Raw genomic sequence first — 14,062 nt, 5'->3', positions numbered from 1 at the left:
CGGTTTGTCATTATATAAGGAACAAACATAACAGTGGCTACTTTGAAGAATCTCAAATATAAAATATATATAGACTTGTTTAACACTTTTTTGGTTACTACATGATTCCATATTTGTTATTTCATAGTTTTTATGTCTTCACTATTATTCTACTATGTAGAAAATTGTCAAATTAAAGAAAGACCCTGGAATGAGAATGTGTCCAAACTTTTGACTGGTACTGTGTGTGTGTATATATACAGTGGGGAGAACAAGTATTTGATACACTGCCGATTTTGCAGGTTTTCCTACTTACAAAGCATGTAGAGGTCTGTAATATTTATCATAGGTACACTTCAACTGTGAGACACGGAATCTAAAACAAAAATCCAGAAAATCACATTGTATGATTTTTAAGTAATTAATTTGCATTTTATTGCATGACATAAGTATTTGATACATCAGAAAAGCAGAACTTAATATTTGGTACAGAAACCTTTGTTTGCAATTACAGAGATCATACGTTTCCTGGAGTTCTTGACCAGGTTTGCACACACTGCAGCAGGGATTTTGTCCCACTCCTCCATACAGACCTTCTCCAGATCCTTCAGGTTTCGGGGCTGTCGCTGGGCAATACGGACTTTCAGCTCCCTCCAAAGATTTTCTATTGGGTTCAGGTCTGGAGACTGGCTAGGCCACTCCAGGACCTTGAGATGCTTCTTACGGAGCCACTCCTTAGTTTCCCTGGCTGTGTGTTTCGGGTCGTTGTCATGCTGGAAGACCCAGCCACGACCCATCTTCAATGCTCTTACTGAGGGAAGGAGGTCGTTGGCCAAGATCTCGCGATACATGGCCCCATCCATCCTCCCCTCAATACGGTGCAGTCGTCCTGTCCCCTTTGCAGAAAAGCATCCCCAAAGAATTATGTTTCCACCTCCACGCTTCACGGTTGGGATGGTGTTCTTGGGGTTGTACTCATCCTTCTTCTTCCTCCAAACACGTCGAGTGGAGTTTAGACCAAAAAGCTCAATTTTTGTCTCATCAGACCACATGACCTTCTCCCATTCTTCCTCTGGATCATCCAGATGGTCATTGGCAAACTTCAGACGGGCCTGGACATGCCCTGGCTTGAGCAGGGGGACCTTGCGTGCGCTGCAGTATTTTAATCCATGACGGCATAGTGTGTTACTAATGGTTTTCTTTGAGACTGTGGTCCCAGCTCTCTTCAGGTCATTGACCAGGTCCTGCCGTGTAGTTCTGGGCTGATCCCTCACCTTCCTCATGATCATTGATGCCCCACGAGGTGAGATCTTGCATGGAGCCCCAGACCGAGGATGATTGACCGTCATCTTGAACTTCTTTCATTTTCTAATAATTGCGCCAATAGTTGTTGCCTTCTCACCAAGCTGCTTGCCTATTGTCCTGTAGCCCATCCCAGCCTTGTGCAGGTCTACAATTTTATCCCTGATGTCCTTACACAGCTCTCTGGTCTTGGCCATTGTGGAGAGGTTGGAGTCTGTTTGATTGAGTGTGTGGACAGGTGTCTTTTATACAGGTAACGAGTTCAAACAGGTGCAGTTAATACAGGTAATGAGTGGAGAACAGGAGGGCTTCTTAAAGAAAAACTAACAGGTCTGTGAGAGCCGGAATTCTTACTGGTTGGAAGGTGATCAAATACTTATGTCTTGCAATAAAATGCAAATTAATTACTTAAAAATCATACAATGTGATTTTCTGGATTTTTGTTTTAGATTCCGTCTCTCACAGTTGAAGTGTACCTATGATAAAAATTACAGACCTCTACATGCTTTGTAAGTAGGAAAACCTGCAAAATCGGCAGTGTATCAAATACTTGTTCTCCCCACTGTATATATATATATAAATATAAATGCAATTTGTACTATATGTTTAGAATTTGTAAGTGCTTAAGATGCCGTTCTTTAATTAGTTAAATGTCCATGGCAGCTTTCAGATGGGAGCTTTAGCTTGTGTAGCAGAAAGCTCAGCTCAAGGATAGTATTAACTAATGCTAAGGGTTAGCCAGAGTGGTTGGATGCTTAATTGAAGGACCCTTGTATATTAGCCAGGGAGTATGCTAATGGTGAGATGAGAGGTTGCAATGGGAGATGGTTAGCTGGAGTAGCTGAATGTTACAGCGGAGGACAGCACACCTCTCCTGGTTTGTCTACATCTCTCTCCTCTTCCTCTACTATCGTTGCCCCCTCTCTCCACCTCTCTCCTTCTTTCTCCCCCTCTTTATCTTCCTCTCCTTTCTCACGCTCACTCTCCCTCCCTTTCATCTCCCTTCTTGCATTACTTTTCCTTGTCATTCTCTCTCTTCCCTCCCTTTCTTTTCACCTCTCTCTCTCCCCTGATTTTTCTCCTTCAACCTAGCTACACCAACAGACTGCACACATCTCTCTCCCTCCATCCTTCCATCCCTCCATCCCTGGCTGGCAGGTGTTTTCTCAGTGGCTTGCTGCTCTGTGCTGAGCCGTGCTGATGCATGCTGTGTTGGGCTGTAGCTAGGCTCCTGGGCCGTGCTGATGCATGCTGTGTTGGGCTGTAGCTAGGCTCCTGAGCCGTGCTGATGCATGCTGTGTTGGGCTGTAGCTAGGCTCCTGGGCCGTGCTGATGCATGCTGTGTTGGGCTGTAGCTAAGCTCCTGAGCCGTGCTGATGCATGCTGTGTTGGGCTGTAGCTAGGCTCCTGAGCCGTGCTGATGCATGCTGTGTTGGGCTGTAGCTAGGCTCCTGAGCCGTGCTGATGCATGCTGTGTTGGGCTGTAGCTAGGCTCCTGGGCCGTGCTGATGCATGCTGTGTTGGGCTGTAGCTAGGCTCCTGAGCTGTGCTGATGCATGCTGTGTTGGGCTGTAGCTAGGCTCCTGGGCCGTGCTGATGCATGCTGTGTTGGGCTGTAGCTAGGCTCCTGAGCCGTGCTGATGCATGCTGTGTTGGGCTGTAGCTAGGCTCCTGAGCCGTGCTGATGCATGCTGTGTTGGGCTGTAGCTAGGCTCCTGAGCCGTGCTGATGCATGTTGTGTTGGGCTGTAGCTAGGCTCCTGAGCCGTGCTGATGCATGCTGTGTTGGGCTGTAGCTAGGCTCCTGAGCCGTGCTGATGCATGCTGTGTTGGGCTGTAGCTAGGCTCCTGAGCCGTGCTGATGCATGCTGTGTTGGGCTGTAGCTAGGCTCCTGGGCCGTGCTGATGCATGCTGTGTTGGGCTGTAGCTAGGCTCCTGGCGGTGGTTCACTTCTCATTCACGCTCCACTACCCCACAGCCTCCACTGTCTGACTGGGCCACGGACTCCTCCTCCTCCACCGCCATCTCTCCATCTTTTTAATACCTCTCTCCCTCTCCTTCTCCCTCTCTCTCTCTCACACTAGTTCTTCCTGTTATACTGCCCCTCTCTCTTTCTTTAACTTTGTTGTACTTTCCATCATATTTCTCACTCTCTCTCTCTCTCTCTCTCTCTGTCTCTCTCTCTCGATACCATCACTGTGCATCTCTTTAAGGGTTTCATAATGCATGTCAGTGTTGTGTGTTTGTGCCTGCTTGCGTGGTCCATGTGTGCGTCTGTCCCTCCACCTGTCCATGTATGTGTGCATACTGTTACACAGGTCCATATATATGTCACCTTAGCTTCCCTTTAGCGTCAAATGAACAGGAAACAGTGCAGCCAGTCTGATCAGACTGGTGGTTATTGATCCTGTTGTGGTTCTCAGTATATCTGTGGTCAAGGACAAAGACTATATGTCAGCAGAATACAGCCTGGTATTGAGGAGGAGACAGAACAGACAGACTGGTGAAGGAATGACACCCAAAGGATATGAGCCGTTTACCCTTAGTCAATACAATACTAGAGCCCTAATGCTTTGCTCCTGAGGGGTGTCGTGTATATGTGTGACCTATGGGTGACCTATGGGGTGTGTTCCTTTCATGGTGTTCCTTTCATGGTCAGAGAGAGATAGCATGGAGAGGAGAGGAGAGGAGAGGAGAGGAGAGGAGAGGAGAGGAGAGGAGAGGAGAGGAGAGGAGAGGAGAGGAGAGGAGAGTTATTTCTCTCAAACAGACAGATTAATAGTCAGTCTGCTCTCATATAGAGGAAACAGGACACACATATAACATGGAAATGACTAGTTCCACATCAACTGATGGTAATCATTTAAAGTCTGGTTTGGTATTTGTACAAAATACTAAATCACCTGCCCGGGCACTAAGATTGCAGAAGTGTGTGAATGGCATGTTTAAGAACTCTGGTGGTGAAGAATATTATGCTCCAAGAGTTGGGTTTGTGGGGAACCGGAGTCTGTTCAAGTGAGTAAATGAGCCCTACACACTTCTGCTCCCCCTTCTCTGTCTTCCTGTTTCTGCTAGTATCCTGTGATAAAAATAGTCAAAATACATGAGGAGTTTGGAATTGGGTAAGTGTCATGAGAATTATGTTCTCAATGTTCATAAACTGAACTTCCATTAAACTACTCGGTCTGTTACCAATAATTTGTAAGGTTCTTGTTGAAATGAAACAGACAGAGGTCAGTCTACAATAGTCAGAATGTTTATTTACGAGAGCTCTGCCCATCCTTACATGTACATTGGTTTATATACCTCTCATTTCGTCATAACTGTCCCTCCTCCTCTAAGACAATGACAATATAGTTCACAAGTCTTCTCCTTCTCATACATTGCCTCCCACCTGTTATACAATCTACTACAAGCCCAAGGTTTCTCCCCTCACTGGGTGGGGACAGAATGTCCTGTAAGGAACACAGTAGTACAGCTTGTCTGTCGATCGCTCCTCTTATCATTTGTTTCACACTTGCACCCTGCTTACATACTAAAAAGGAACAAAAAGTCCTTGTTCTAATTCTGACTAAAACTACACACATCGGATTTAGATTTATGATTCTAATAAATTTCATACAATCATACAGTGACAGGGTAGAATTCTGTTAGTTAAAGTTCTACGTTAAATGTGTACATCATTTAGTGATTATTCATAAAAATCATAACAGTAAGTGTGTGTGTGGCGTGTTAATGTGTGTGTGTGTGTGTGCATACATCTTTGTGTGCTTACGTGTGTGTGTGTGATCACACATGCATGTTTATAACACACTCTTTCTCTCTCTCTTCCCCCTCCCAGTTCGTCAGGTCTGACCCTGCCCGCCCCTTACTACCAGCCGGAGGAGGATGACGAGCGCCCCTTCATCTGCTCTCTGGCCCAGGATAACGGGATCATGTCGTGTGGTGACGTCCCGGCCCGGAGGGAGGGGGGAAGGACCTGCTGTCTGGACAGGGAGGATGCCTACCACCGCCAGTCCCTGGGGCTCATCCCTGAACCACTAGTCAACAGTTCAGCCAGTGCAGTGGGTCTCTGTATCAACTGGAACCAGTACTATACTAGATGCCATACTGGACATAATAATCCACACAAGGGGGCGATCAACTTCGATAACATCGTATACGCCTGGATTGTTATCTTCCAGGTAAGAGAGGATGGGAGAGGGGAGGGGAGGGGAGAGGGGAGGGGATGGGGGAAGGGAGGGGAGGTGGGGAGAGGGGAGTGGATGGGGGAGAGGGGAGGTGATGGGGGGGCGGGGAGAGGTGGGGGGGGGGGGGGATGGAGAAGGGAGGAAGGGATGAGGGAGGGGAGGTGGGGAGAGGGGAGTGGATGGGGAGAGGGGAGTGGATGGGGGAGGTGATGGGGAGGAGGGGAGAGGTGGGGGAGAGGGGGGAGGGGAGGTGGGGAGAGGGGAGTTGATGAGGGCAGTGGATGGGGAGAGGGGAGTGGATGGGGAGGGGGAGGGGATGGAGGGGATGGGAGAGGAGGGGAGGGGAGGAGGGGATGGGGGAGGGAAGGGGTTGAGGGTGTGGGGAGGGGACACACACAATAATGCATGCACACCTACAAGCGTACACACACACACACACACACACACACACACACACACACACACACACACACACACACACACACACACACACACACACACACACACACACACACACACACACACACACACACACACACAAACCCTCAGCTGGTTGTGTATCTGTCTCCAGGTGATCACCCTGGAAGGCTGGGTAGAGATCATGTACTATGTAATGGATGCTCTCTCTCCCTCTAGGTGATGACTCTGGAAGGCTGGGTAGAGATCATGTACTATGTAATGAATGCTCTCTCTCCCTCTAGGTGATAACTCTGGAAGGCTGGGTAGAGATCATGTACTATGTAATGGATGCTCTCTCTCTCCCTCTAGGTGATAACTCTGGAAGGCTGGGTAGAGATCATGTACTATGTAATGAATGCTCTCTCTCCCTCTAGGTGATAACTCTGGAAGGCTGGGTAGAGATCATGTACTATGTAATGAATGCTCTCTCTCCCTCTAGGTGATAACTCTGGAAGGTTGGGTAGAGATCATGTACTATGTAATGGATGCTCTCTCTCCCTCTAGGTGATCACTCTGGAAGGCTGGGTAGAGATCATGTACTATGTAATGGATGCTCTCTCTCCCTCTAGGTGATCACTCTGGAAGGCTGGGTAGAGATCATGTACTATGTAATGGATGTTCTCTCTCTCCCTCTAGGTGATAACCCTGGAAGGCTGGGTAGAGATCATGTACTATGTAATGGATGCTCTCTCTCCCTCTAGGTGATCACTCTGGAAGGCTGGGTAGAGATCATGTACTATGTAATGGATGCTCTCTCTCCCTCTAGGTGATAACTCTGGAAGGCTGGGTAGAGATCATGTACTATGTAATGAATGCTCTCTCTCCCTCTAGGTGATAACTCTGGAAGGTTGGGTAGAGATCATGTACTATGTAATGGATGCTCTCTCTCCCTCTAGGTGATCACTCTGGAAGGCTGGGTAGAGATCATGTACTATGTAATGGATGTTCTCTCTCTCCCTCTAGGTGATAACTCTGGAAGGCTGGGTAGAGATCATGTACTATGTAATGGATGTTCTCTCTCTCCCTCTAGGTGATAACTCTGGAAGGCTGGGTAGAGATCATGTACTATGTAATGGATGTTCTCTCTCTCCCTCTAGGTGATCACTCTGGAAGGCTGGGTAGAGATCATGTACTATGTAATGGATGCTCTCTCTCCCTCTAGGTGATCACTCTGGAAGGCTGGGTAGAGATCATGTACTATGTAATGGATGCTCTCTCTCCCTCTAGGTGATAACTCTGGAAGGCTGGGTAGAGATCATGTACTATGTAATGGATGCTCTCTCTCTCCCTCTAGGTGATAACTCTGGAAGGCTGGGTAGAGATCATGTACTATGTAATGGATGTCCTCTCTCTCCCTCTAGGTGATAACTCTGGAAGGCTGGGTAGAGATCATGTACTATGTAATGGATGCTCTCTCTCTCCCTCTAGGTGATAACTCTGGAAGGCTGGGTAGAGATCATGTACTATGTAATGGATGCTCTCTCTCTCCCTCTAGGTGATAACTCTGGAAGGCTGGGTAGAGATCATGTACTATGTAATGGATGCTCTCTCTCCCTCTAGGTGATAACTCTGGAAGGCTGGGTAGAGATCATGTACTATGTAATGGATGCTCTCTCTCCCTCTAGGTGATAACTCTGGAAGGCTGGGTAGAGATCATGTACTATGTAATGGATGCTCTCTCTCTCCCTCTAGGTGATCACTCTGGAAGGCTGGGTAGAGATCATGTACTATGTAATGGATGCTCTCTCTCCCTCTAGGTGATAACTCTGGAAGGCTGGGTAGAGATCATGTACTATGTAATGGATGCTCTCTCTCCCTCTAGGTGATAACTCTGGAAGGCTGGGTAGAGATCATGTACTATGTAATGGATGTTCTCTCTCCCTCTAGGTGATAACTCTGGAAGGCTGGGTAGAGATCATGTACTATGTAATGGATGCTCTCTCTCCCTCTAGGTGATAACTCTGGAAGGCTGGGTAGAGATCATGTACTATGTAATGGATGCTCTCTCTCCCTCTAGGTGATAACTCTGGAAGGCTGGGTAGAGATCATGTACTATGTAATGGATGCTCTCTCTCCCTCTAGGTGATAACTCTGGAAGGCTGGGTAGAGATCATGTACTATGTAATGGATGCTCTCTCTCTCCCTCTAGGTGATAACTCTGGAAGGCTGGGTAGAGATCATGTACTATGTAATGGATGTCCTCTCTCTCCCTCTAGGTGATAACTCTGGAAGGCTGGGTAGAGATCATGTACTATGTAATGGATGCTCTCTCTCTCCCTCTAGGTGATAACTCTGGAAGGCTGGGTAGAGATCATGTACTATGTAATGGATGCTCTCTCTCTCCCTCTAGGTGATAACTCTGGAAGGCTGGGTAGAGATCATGTACTATGTAATGGATGCTCTCTCTCCCTCTAGGTGATAACTCTGGAAGGCTGGGTAGAGATCATGTACTATGTAATGGATGCTCTCTCTCCCTCTAGGTGATAACTCTGGAAGGCTGGGTAGAGATCATGTACTATGTAATGGATGCTCTCTCTCTCCCTCTAGGTGATCACTCTGGAAGGCTGGGTAGAGATCATGTACTATGTAATGGATGCTCTCTCTCCCTCTAGGTGATAACTCTGGAAGGCTGGGTAGAGATCATGTACTATGTAATGGATGCTCTCTCTCCCTCTAGGTGATAACTCTGGAAGGCTGGGTAGAGATCATGTACTATGTAATGGATGTTCTCTCTCCCTCTAGGTGATAACTCTGGAAGGCTGGGTAGAGATCATGTACTATGTAATGGATGCTCTCTCTCCCTCTAGGTGATAACTCTGGAAGGCTGGGTAGAGATCATGTACTATGTAATGGATGCTCTCTCTCCCTCTAGGTGATAACTCTGGAAGGCTGGGTAGAGATCATGTACTATGTAATGGATGCTCTCTCTCCCTCTAGGTGATAACTCTGGAAGGCTGGGTAGAGATCATGTACTATGTAATGGATGCTCTCTCTCCCTCTAGGTGATAACTCTGGAAGGCTGGGTAGAGATCATGTACTATGTAATGGATGCTCTCTCTCCCTCTAGGTGATAACTCTGGAAGGCTGGGTAGAGATCATGTACTATGTAATGGATGCTCACTCCTTCTACAACTTCATCTACTTCATCTTCCTCATCATCGTAAGTACACTACACATACACACACACACACACACACACACACACACATACACTACACACACCAACATGACGCTATCACAACAAATCTGTACTGTGTTTTGTCAATCAGTTTGTAACTGGGCTTCCACCACAAAACAACGCCCTGTTAGGTTTGCAAAATTCTGATGACAGGAAGCAGGAAATCAGGAATCCTGTAACCAGGATTCCAGGCTAACCTATAGGAAATGTGGGAAAGTTACCAGAATGTTGCAACCCTACACCCTATGTGTTAAGAGATTGATTGAGATAGTTTGCTTTGCTTTTATTCATACGCAAAACTGGCCTTCAGTGTATATGGGCAACTGAAACATGAGGAGGTAGTGTGATACACTCTTTCCACTCTGGCTTTGTAAGTGATTCCTCTTTCCCTCCGAGGTCCCATCTCCTGGCCCTCCTAATGCTCCTATGGGGCTCGTTTCTGACTGGCAGATTTCAGTGTTAATAGACTTGTAAAATCAGACTGTAAGATACACGGTTTCCAGAATCAATGGCCGGGTAGACAGTAAAGTTAATTTATCTGAGGCTTAATCTCTGTAATGGATGTGAGAGCAAAGAGGGGGCTGAAAGTTTGGCCCTGCCTCCTGTTCCTTCTTACTTTATTGGCAGCCATGTTTTATGAAGAAACACTGGTGAATACGCCTGAAGATGGAGAAACACTGGTGAATACGCCTGAAGATGGAGAAACACTGGTGAATACGCCTAAAGATGGAGAAACACTGGTGAATACACCTGAAGATGGAGAAACACTGGTGAATACACCTGAAGATGGAGAAACCCTGGTGAATACGCCTGAAGATGGAGAAACACTGGTGAATACACCTGAAGATGGAGAAACACTGGTGAATACACCTGAAGATGGAGAAACACTGGTGAATACGCCTGAAGATGGAGAAACACTGGTGAATACGCCTGAAGATGGAGAAACACTGGTGAATACGCCTGAAGATGGAGAAACACTGGTGAATACGCCTGAAGATGGAGAAACACTGGTGAATACACCTGAAGATGGAGAAACACTGGTGAATACGCCTGAAGATGGAGAAACACTGGTGAATACGCCTGAAGATGGAGAAACACTGGTGAATACGCCTGAAGATGGAGAAACACTGGTGAATACGCCTGAAGATGGAGAAACACTGGTGAGTTCGCCTGAAGATGGAGAAACACTGGTGAATACGCCTGAAGATGGAGAAACACTGGTGAATAAACTTGAAGATGGAGAAACACTGGTGAATACGCCTGAAGATGGAGAAACACTGGTGAATACACCTGAAGATGGAGAAACACTGGTGAATACGCCTGAAGATGGAGAAACACTGGTGAATACGCCTGAAGATGGAGAAACACTGGTGAATACGCCTGAAGATGGAGAAACACTGGTGAATACGCCTAAAGATGGAGAAACACTGGTGAATACACCTGAAGATGGAGAAACACTGGTGAATACACCTGAAGATGGAGAAACCCTGGTGAATACGCCTGAAGATGGAGAAACGCTGGTGAATACACCTGAAGATGGAGAAACACTGGTGAATACACCTGAAGATGGAGAAACACTGGTGAATACGCCTGAAGATGGAGAAACACTGGTGAATACGCCTGAAGATGGAGAAACACTGGTGAATACGCCTGAAGATGGAGAAACACTGGTGAATACGCCTGAAGATGGAGAAACACTGGTGAATACGCCTGAAGATGGAGAAACACTGGTGAATACGCCTGAAGATGGAGAAACACTGGTGAATACGCCTGAAGATGGAGAAACACTGGTGAATACGCCTGAAGATGGAGAAACACTGGTGAATACGCCTGAAGATGGAGAAACACTGGTGAATACGCCTGAAGATGGAGAAACACTGGTGAGTTCGCCTGAAGATGGAGAAACACTGGTGAATACGCCTGAAGATGGAGAAACACTGGTGAATAAACCTGAAGATGGAGAAACACTGGTGAATACGCCTGAAGATGGAGAAACACTGGTGAATACACCTGAAGATGGAGAAACACTGGTGAATACGCCTGAAGATGGAGAAACACTGGTGAATACGCCTGAAGATGGAGAAACACTGGTGAATACGCCTGAAGATGGAGAAACACTGGTGAATACGCCTGAAGATGGAGAAACACTGGTGAATACACCTGAAGATGGAGAAACACTGGTGAATACGCCTGAAGATGGAGAAACACTGGTGAATACGCCTGAAGATGGAGAAACACTGGTGAATACGCCTGAAGATGGAGAAACACTGGTGAATACGCCTGTTAGTGCAATTAAATAATTCCTCTAATGTACTCATTAATTAAAATCAATCTGTCTATTTATAAGAATTTGTAAGATACTTATTAACATAAAATAGACAGGATACAGTCTTATTAAAATTAGATAATAGTATTTTGTCTCGGAGCACGCTACCATTTGATCATAAACAACAGGTTTATATACAAGATATGACGTCACAGGTTACAGAATAAGTCTCCTTGTCCTGACAAATAGAAAACAGGTTCAAAAGTTCATTCCAACTTCCCAGCGCACACACATGACACACAATATAATCTATTCTCCTGAAGGCTCACTATAATTTATTACCACTTTAGCAGACAACTCAAGATAATGGAAGACCTAAAAAGTTACCCACAGCCTTATCTAAACATCTCAGGGCTAAGTTGGGTCAGTTCAACCATAGTTTAACGACCCTTTCTGCTTATTTTATAACCCACAACACAAATCTCTTTTCACCAGGCGTGCAGAGTTCAATTAGTTATAGTTTTATCTAAAGCTAGAAATTGTTTTAATTATTTATTAACAAAATTCCTAACAACGCCTGAAGATGGAGAAACCCTGGTGAGTACGCCTGAAGATGGAGAAACACTGGTGAATACGCCTGAAGATGTTGAAATACTGGTGAATACACCTGAAGATGGAGAAACACTGGTGAATACGCCTGAAGATGTTGAAATACTGGTGAATACACCTGAAGATGGAGAAACACTGGTGAATACGCCTGAAGATGGAGAAACACTGGTGAATACGCCTAAAGATGGCAAAACACTGGTGAATACGCCTGAAGATGGAGAAACACTGGTGAATATGCCTAAAGATGGAGAAACACTGGTGAATACGCCTGAAGATGGAGAAACACTGGTGAATACGCCTGAGGATGGAGAAACACTGGTGAGTTCGCCTGAAGATGGAGAAACACTGGTGAATACGCCTGAAGATGGAGAAACACTGGTGAGTTCGCCTGAAGATGGAGAAACACTGGTGAGTACGCCTGAAGATGGAGAAACACTGGTGAATACGCCTGAAGATGGAGAAACACTGGTGAGTACACCTGAAGATGGAGAAACACTGGTGAGTACACCTGAAGATGGAGAAACACTGGTGAGTACGCCTGAAGATGGAGAAACACTGGTGAATACGCCTGAAGATGGAGAAACACTGGTGAGTACACCTGAAGATGGAGAAACACAGGACCGTTTTAGAATATCCGGTGGAGGGAGGAGGGAGATTAGGGAGGGAGGAGGAGAGAGAGAGATGTGGAGGAGGAGGGAGAGAGGAGGAGGAGAGATGAGGAGAAGGGGGTGGGGAGGAGGGAGAGAGAGGGAGGAGGCAGAGGAGGGAGAGAGATGGGTAGAGAGGAGGGAGAGAGGAGGAGGAGTGATGGGGAGAAGGAGGGAGAGACATGGGGAGGAGGGTGAGAGAGAGAGATGGGGAGTAGGAGGGAGAGAGAGAGGAGGGAGAGAGATGGGGAGGAGGCGGGGGAGAGATGGAGAGGGGGAGAGAGAGATGGAGGAGGAGGAGATACAGTATAAAGAGAGAGAATGGATATAAGATAAAACAGAAAGAGGAGTATGAGAAGAGAGGAGTGAGAGGAAGAAAGGGATATGAAAGAGAGGTGTGCAAATATAAAGGAGTGAGACATGAAAAGAGAAAGATGAGAAGAGAGGGATGAAAGAAAGAGGAGATAAGATAAGAGGAGAATAGAAGAGAGGGTTTCTAGCCTGCATACTTCAGAGAGAAACAGGTTGAGATGTCTCGGTCTCTGCAGGCGTCAGGTTGCTCTGTGGCACCCGGCGGCCATTTTAATCCGCGCCTCGCGGCGTGACGTCTGACTAGCAATAGGTCTTAATCCGGTTTGGGTCACAGCAAGTGACCGAATTAGCATTAGAGTTTAATTAGGGACGATCAGAGCGGTGGGCTCCCGTCTTGAGTGTGTGACACATATGCAGTGTACACACACGTCTACCCACACACACATACTTGTGATGCGGATCCTAACAGAGAGACATGCTGTCCCCAAGGTGTTGCCTTGTCATCATGTGTTCATATCCCAGCATGCATTGCCAGACGGCCCTCTGAGGACTCAGAGGAAGTGACTGCTGTGAATTATGGGTAATTATTTGGAAGGAAAGGAGACGAGATCATATACGGTGTTCAAATTCTCAAATAAGCTTGTGAGGGAAACATAATTGTGATTCATAATCAATACTATACAGTTAGACTAGGGGCTCCCGAGTGGTGCAGCGGTCTAAGGCACTGCATCTCAGTGCTAGAGGTGTCACTACACACCCTGGTTTGAGTCCAGGCTGTATCACAACCGGCCGTGATTGGGAGTCCCATAGGGCGGAGCACAATTCGCCCAGCATCGTCATGGGTTAGGCTTTGGCCAGGGTAGGCCGTCATTGTAAATAAGAATTTGTTCTTAACTGACTTGCCTAGTTAAATTTAAAAAGACTGTTATTGGTTAGCTTTTTGAGAGGACAGTCATAAACCTGTTGGACTCATGCTCTTCTCTTTACGACCACAGAGCAGCTCCTCTGCAGACCCTCCCCTCTATCAACACATTCACATTATTACCATGCAGAGACCCTTCAATGTCATCACCACTAACAGGAGCAGGGGATCTTTTCTGTGTTCAATTCAATCAAACCA

At 46.5% G+C, this 14,062-nt stretch overlaps 1 protein-coding gene across 2 annotated transcripts in view; it reads left to right on the top strand.

The window, feature by feature from the left end:
* The window catches only part of cacna1ia (calcium voltage-gated channel subunit alpha1 Ia), a 157,216-nt gene that overhangs the window by 44,036 nt on the left and 99,118 nt on the right, over positions 1-14,062 (top strand). For both annotated transcript variants that reach the window (XM_071398121.1, XM_071398111.1), the window contains exons 5-6: positions 5,123-5,465; positions 8,998-9,090. In XM_071398121.1, the coding sequence (XP_071254222.1) occupies positions 5,123-5,465; positions 8,998-9,090 (436 nt within the window). The remainder of the gene's footprint in view (positions 1-5,122; positions 5,466-8,997; positions 9,091-14,062) is intronic.

This window comes from Salvelinus alpinus, chromosome 1 (genome assembly GCF_045679555.1).
Source record: "Salvelinus alpinus chromosome 1, SLU_Salpinus.1, whole genome shotgun sequence".
Lineage (NCBI taxonomy): Eukaryota > Metazoa > Chordata > Actinopteri > Salmoniformes > Salmonidae > Salvelinus > Salvelinus alpinus.
The sequence above is the reverse complement of the archived record's forward strand: the minus strand, read 5'-3'. Positions and strand labels throughout refer to the sequence as shown.